At 41.3% G+C, this 7,041-nt stretch overlaps 2 protein-coding genes across 2 annotated transcripts in view; one reads left to right on the top strand and one right to left on the bottom strand.

The window, feature by feature from the left end:
* Positions 1-2,379, top strand: part of LOC132189129 (uncharacterized) — a 12,604-nt gene extending 10,225 nt beyond the window's left edge. The window contains 4 exon segments of the mRNA XM_059603666.1: positions 14-922; positions 1,083-1,154; positions 1,598-1,714; positions 1,800-2,379. Of these exon segments, the coding sequence (XP_059459649.1) occupies positions 14-922; positions 1,083-1,154; positions 1,598-1,714; positions 1,800-1,844 (1,143 nt within the window). The 3' untranslated portion in view covers positions 1,845-2,379.
* A 212-nt stretch (positions 2,380-2,591) lies between these two features.
* Positions 2,592-7,041, bottom strand: part of LOC132189124 (disease resistance RPP8-like protein 3) — a 19,299-nt gene continuing 14,849 nt past the window's right edge. The window contains exons 2-3 of the mRNA XM_059603656.1: positions 2,917-6,497; positions 2,592-2,784 (exon numbers count right to left, since the gene is read on the bottom strand). Coding sequence (XP_059459639.1) covers positions 2,922-6,497 — 3,576 coding nt within the window. The 3' untranslated portion in view covers positions 2,592-2,784; positions 2,917-2,921. The remainder of the gene's footprint in view (positions 2,785-2,916; positions 6,498-7,041) is intronic.

Here is a 7,041-nt window from a genome sequence, read left to right as displayed (position 1 = left end):
GACTTTATCCAAGACATTCTCCCATGAAGATCCAGAGGTATCTCTTGTCAAGGAAACTCCTTATACTACAGCTAGTCCAGGATCCTTCTCGAAGGATGATAATTCCAGTTCAACCATAATTGATGCTTCTACTGAGTTTCAAGATCAAGTATTGCCTAGTTCAATTTGTTTACCTAATCCAGACAAAGCACTTTCTGGAGCTCAGTGTGCAGTGGCAGTTACTCCTGAAAGGAATATCCCTATGAACACCTACAGCATGCCAGAAATGGAATCATCTTTAAATTTGAGTGTTAATTCTCATACTCAAAAAAGGAGAAGGTCCATGGGAGCTCTGGTTATTGACCTTACACAAGATGAACAATCTGATGTCCCCCGTGCTAAATCTCCTGCTTGTACTAGTTTAACGAGAAGCTCAATTGCCAACAGAGATGCAACTCGCAGAATTCAATTTGGTTTCGAGTCTAATTGTGTAGAGCAGAAATCCAAAAAGTCAAATGTTTCTCCATCACGCTCAGAGAATGACTATGTTGCTTCATGTGTGCCTTCTATTCCTGTTATGGATAAAAGATTACAGATTTCTTGTTCACTCTGCAAAAGCCCATTGGGTCTTCCTGAGAACCATCTATTTGTAATGTGCTCATTAACCACCTCATCAAAAGTTCACTTAGCATCTCTTCTAAAAGAAAAATTGAAACATGATGTGGATACATCAAGCGTACAAGTTGTCATGACTGAAACGTCATCTGTTCATCCTGAACTCTGCACTAGAACTATTAAGAGTGCTCCGGCACAGGGTATCTGGTGTGAAGAAGATGGATGTGTATTCAATACCATTTTCTGCCCTTTCTGCAGTAACCCCAGCAATTTTCTTGGTGTGCAGATTGTGGCAACTGACGCATCAAATGTTCAACTACTTAACAAGGTATCCCACTATACTTAAACTCAGACGACATTTTATTGTGCTTGAATCTTTCTCTTGTTTGATGCTTCAAATTAATGGTACTTGTGTTTTATGCCATTTGTCTTGATTTGTTAACTCTTCCTAGTAGAAATTTATTTTTCTAACTAAAAATCATGGGCAGATATTGTTTTACCGTGAGCATTTGGAAATTAAGAATCTTGAAGCATCAAAGAAAAAGGTTTCAAATGAAAAGGTAAGTTTGTATCATATGATTTCTATGTCATTTCCATAATAATGCTTATATGGGGTTAATATTTGGCACAATGCTCAAAATACTTAAGGAAGACAGATAAGGAGAAATTAAAATTTTGAAATCATTGACTGGTGAATGATGGTAAACAGAGAAATAGAAAGGATTGAATAAAAGTGATGTCGCCCATGAATTTAAAATTCCAGAAACTCTTTTTGTTTCAGGGGATGTTTTGTCTTGCCCTGTAACTGATGACTAACTAGTATATAGCCAGATGCTGGTTCCTAGAATGTTTGATGGGGAAAAAAGGTTCCTTATTAGAATAGTGATGAAGATTTACTTCACTATTCTATCCAAGAAATACTTTATTTTCATAAGTAAATTGAACTATAAATGCCTCAATCCACTTGGAAAAGGAAAAATAACATTTCTCAGCATGCATGTAGAATTTGTTGCCGGTCAGAAGCTCAGGCAAGGAGAAAGCAACCATCTTGGATTCCATTGATAAATTCTCTTACTCCCCAGAGCAGAACTCGGGAGGCTGGAGGACTACAAAATCAAAGGTTACAAATTAATAGATGTTTTAAGTTCTCGATTATGTGACGTTTTACTTGGCTAGAAGCTACATTTATTTTTGTAATTTTGCAGTTAAGACTACCGAAGAAAGACTTTCTTTCTAGTGCAATGGGTTAAAGGAGAAAGCATACAGGACCTTAGATGTAAATATGATTTTATTGCACATCATCAGATTGGGAAGATGATGTGCTTCTCCACCCAAGATATTTGCTTCTGGAACTTGAATTTCCAGTTTATGAGCGTCACCACTGCTGGCTTGCTTGTGTAGCTTTTGGAAGCTGAGGCATTAGTTTGCTGTGTAGTCTGCTGCCCTGATTTTGTGGTTTTTTTTTAAGTGAAACAACTGGTTACCTGCAGTAGCAGCAGCAGCAGCAGCAGCAAAGTAGCTATCTTCCAATGCCCCTAGAGCGGAGCTATTTGACCTTGCATTTCATGATAAGTCGAAGCCAGTGGGATCGGACAAACTTGGGAGTTACTGGTTCTAATTTAAATGCTTTTTAAGGTATGAAATGATCATGCTCGCCATTTATGTTTAATGTGGTCTTTTGCTTGTATAAAAAAAATAGTAAAGTCTATTACTTTCAAGGCATTGTTTTTGTAGCATTTCGAAATTTTACAGATTAATATATTTAATCACAATGAAGAAAAGAGATTGTAGCATCATGCTTATCACATCCAAATAACAGTGAGGAAACCCAAGAAAAAAAAAAAAAGTAACAGTCTGGAAGAAATTTAATATTGTAGGTCATTGTGAGTGCCATCTTTGTTTTCTGTTTAATGTTTTGAAATATTTTGAGAATTGATTTTTAAAATAAGGGGGCTATATTTGAAAAAGTGTTGTATGCGTGAAGTCTCGTTTGAAAACTCGATTGGATAACAATTATGATATAAATGAAATCTAGTACAAGCACGTCAAACAAATTGAACAATCACTGAATGTTTCTAATATGATGTAGAGCAGCGCTCTCTTAACAACCACGGGAAGGGTGTTCGTTCGGGTGGCAGCTCCTTGAATCGGGTTGTCTTCCATGCTTTTAGCATAAGTCACACTTATCTCCTGAAAGCAAGTAGATGGGTGAGTGACCAAACAAAAAGCATGCAAACCATTTTCAGTGAAGAGTAACTATTTAAAAGATACGGAGATCAATATGACAAAAGCAAAGCAATCGCTAGTAAAAAGGATTGAAACCTGCTTCACACTGGAGACTTTCTGGTGGTGATTATTTTTTTCTTGTGCTCGTCGACTTGAACGTTGTCTGCAAATCCCTCTGGCATGTCTGTCAAAATTATTTCCTGAATGTTGCTTAGATTTAGCAACTTGTTTGGAAGCTCCTTTAGCTCGTGACAAGATCGGATTTCTAAATCTTGGAGGTTTTGCATTGCTCCTTCCTCCACCGTCCATTTTTCCAATTTCTCTAGCATCCAAAGCTTCAGTATGCGAAGTGCAATGAAGCCTTCACTAGGGCACTCCATTTCCTTGCCAGTGTAGGAATTGGCCAATAGCCTCAGGACAGAAAGACTTGGCAGCTGCGCTAGGATTGGCATGGGATCTTTTTCCAGCTTTGATATCGACAAAGTAAGAACTGTTAGTTTCGGAGGGAATTCATACCTCTCAGGCATCTTGTGTAAGTTTCCAAGCAAATAAAGGTTGGTGAGATTCTCAAGGCTTGATAGAGGCTTTAATTCGAGCATTGAAGGTCGACCACTTCCGTCCTTGGATCTTAATCTCAAAGATTGAAGACTTGCCAGTCTTGCAATCCACTCATTTAATTCTTGAGCGGAGTCCAAATGATATGTCAGACCCAGTTTCCTTAGATTGATTATCCCATTCAAACCATTCTTCACTGGACTTCTCTTGTCCACAAATAATCCCCATAATGTCTGGAGCTGAGTAAGAGAACGGTGATGCTTTTGCACAGACATATCAAGGCGAATTTCATTCAGACACAGATGCCGAAGGTGTTTCATCTTCCAAATAGATTTGGGTAGAGAGCTTATATAGGTGTGCTTCACATCCAAGGTCTCGAGGTAGGGCAGCTTACCAACAGAGCGGGGAAGAGTATCCAAGAAGGTCCATCTTAGACCCAAGAACCTTAAGTGATATAGTTTCCCAAGATTCTCGGGCAATTTGGGTTTGTATACACCCTCTAGATCAAGCACCCTGAGCAATCCAAATCCTCGACGATCAATGACTTCGTTGAGAAAGCTCCCTATTTCCTTGGCGGGCATATCTATCGTTTGAATGTTGAAAGACAAGTAAGAGCGCAAATGTTTACCATATGATGGTTTCTTGCGGGGGTACTCTTTGATGTCACCATGCTCAGCAACCCGGCGAAAACTAATCTTCGGCGATGCAGCTGTTTCATTATCTAAAATAGTTCGGTGGGTGTGGAGAAGGCCAATAGCTTCTGCTTTTGACAAGAAGATATCGTGCAGGGCACCAGGCATAAGGCAAGTTTTGGGACTCCCATCTTTTCTCCGTGTTTTTATTTGAATCATGTTCCGGTTTACAAGTTCTTCTAGATAGCTTTCCACCATATCCTCTGGAGTCATCGCAGGTGACTGCTTTACAAACCCTTCTGCAAGCCATAAACGCAATAACCTTCTCACAGGAATTTTCTTTTCTTTTGGGAAAAGCCCAAAATAAAGCAGGCAGGGCCTCAAGTGTAAGGGCAGATCATTGTAACTCAAGGCCAAAATTTTCGAGAACTGGACGTCATTTGACTCATTTCCCTCAAGCTGCCAACTTGGGTGGTCAAGAACTTTTGACCATTCTTGGTAGCTCGCACTTTTGGTCGACAGAGAACCTCCAAGCACCACTATTGCCAGAGGCAAACCCTTGCATCTATTTATAATTTTTTCTTTTAGCTCCACTATTTCCACATAAGAGAACTCAACATTATCTGGTAAGCGCACCTTTTTCATGAACAAATTCCATGCGTCCTCATCTTTTAGCGGCTTGAGCTGATAAGGCAATGGATCTTCAAGCCTAGCGACGTCTTCGTTGCTAGTAGTCAACAGCACCCTGCAACCTTTACTTTCTTCTGGCAAGGCGTCAAGCAGGTTTGTTAGAAAATCTGGTGTCTGCACATCATCCAACACCACCAGGTACCGTTTGTTCTCCAAATTCTCACGGAGCTTCTTTACCAATTCTTCTTGGGTAGATTCCTTATCAACCGTTGAATTGTCAGTCTGCTCCAGAATGCTCCGGAAGACATCTGTAAGGTTCTGAGAGGCAGAAACCCACGCGCAGGGATTAAAATGACCTTTAATCTCACTGCTGTTATATATTCCCCTTGCAAGGGTAGTCTTGCCAGAGCCAACCTCGCCTACAATTGATATGACGTCCAGATTATGTCGGTAGGAAGTGTGTGTTAGCCTGTTCATCAGCCTTCTGTTGTGGTCCCTGAAGCCAATGACGTCTGATTCATCATCAACGGAGCTAGGATTGTTTTGCTGATTCTGTGTCGGCCCTTTATCTTGATAGCCTGAAAGTGCATCTGTTCCAAGATCCAAAGCATTTCCGTGGATGTCGAAAAGGCCAGTATCTTTTACCTTTGGCAAGATGATATCATATAGCTCGCCACGCAGACAGTATCTTTCGTCACTCCCATCTTTTCTCCGTGTTGTTATTTGAATCATCTCTCGGTTTAAAAGTTCTCCCAGATATCTTTCTACCATATCCTCTGCCTCTGGAGCCCTTTCAGGTGACTGCTTTACAAACCCTTCTTTAAGCCATGAACGTTGTATCTTTCTCATTGAAATTTCGTAGCCTTTTGGGAAACGCCCAAAATAAAGCAGGCAAAGCCTCAAGTAGAAGGGTAGATCATTGTAACTTAAGGCCAAGATTTTTGAGACCTGGACTTCATTTCCCTCAAGCTGCCAACTTGGGTGGTCAAGAACTTTCGACCATTCTTGGAAGCTCGCACTTTTGGTCGACAGAAAACCTCCAAGCACCACGATTGCCAGAGGTAAGCCCTTGCAACTTGTTATAACTTTTCTTTTGAGCTCGGATATTGCTAATGTTTTTTGATGAGCATTTTTTAATATGTTCGAATCAGAGAACTGAAAATCATCTGGTAATTGGAAGCGTACCTTTTTCAGGAACAAATTCCATGCGTCCTCATCTTCTAGCGGTTTGAGCTGATAAGGCGATCGCATTGGATTTGCAAGCGTAGCGACGTCGTCGTTGCTAGTAGTCAACAGCACCCTGCTACAATTAGTTTCTTTTGGCAAGGCGTCACGCAGGTCCTTCAATACATCGAGTCTCCGCACATCGTCTAACGCCACCAGGTACCGTTTCTTCTTCAAATTCTCACGGAGCTTCTTTACCAATTCTTCTCGGTGGTTAGATTCCTTATCAACCGTTGAATTCCCAGTCTGCTCCAGAATGCTTCGGAGGACATCTGTAAGGTTCCCAGAGGCAGAAACCCATGCGCGGCAGTCAAAATGACCTTTAATCTTACTACTGTTATATATTCCCCTTGCAAGGGTAGTCTTGCCGGAGCCAACTGCGCCTACAATTGAGATGACGTCCCGGCGTCGGTCGAAAGTGTCAGTTAGCCTGCTCATCAGCTTTCTTTCAACCTCTTTGAAGCCAATAATGCCTGATTCTTCATCCACAGAATAGCTAGAACTGGCTTGCTGATTCTGTGTTAGCCCTTCAGCTTGATAGCTTGATGGGCCCACATTTGAAGATTCCTCATTCCTGGGGCTGGGGGGATCACCATGGTGTGATTTCTGAACGCTCTGCTTCCACTTATCGTCAAGCTCCTTGATCTTCTTCTTGACCTCCTTCATCTCATTACGAAGGTCTGTACCAGCCTTCAACTTCTTGTGAATGAAAAAGTGCCTCCTACTGAAGCCTATTCTCCTTATATGCATTCTCCAGAGGACAAATGTTTCAATTGCATCCTCCACCTTGTAAACAACAGCAAGAAATTCTTTCACCCACTTCTTAACATCATCATCGCGTTCCTTTTTATCTTCTGCATCTCTTAAGAAGTTTTGCATCTGTCTCAGGCTTATTCTGATCAGCTCTACCTCATCAGTCGCCTTGTTGAAGATGATTGATTCTTGAATGAGCAGGTCTGTGAGTTTCTGTATCACCACAGAGACAACTGCCTCTACATCCATTGATTCTTGTCTCCTGCCTCGTCTTTTCGTCTCCTATTTCTCCTTTGCCCCAACCAAACCAGGAATGGTGTTTCCTTCCCCGGAGGTGCTTCGTTTGTTGACCACCAGTTGATGAGTAGACCTGGCTCTTTTGAATTGGGGCTAGAGCCGCTAGAGCAACCAGCGCCTTGACGAACTC

Source organism: Corylus avellana, chromosome ca8 (genome assembly GCF_901000735.1).
Source record: "Corylus avellana chromosome ca8, CavTom2PMs-1.0".
Classification (NCBI taxonomy): Eukaryota; Viridiplantae; Streptophyta; class Magnoliopsida; order Fagales; family Betulaceae; genus Corylus; species Corylus avellana.
This window is presented reverse-complemented; position numbering and strand designations above follow the sequence as displayed.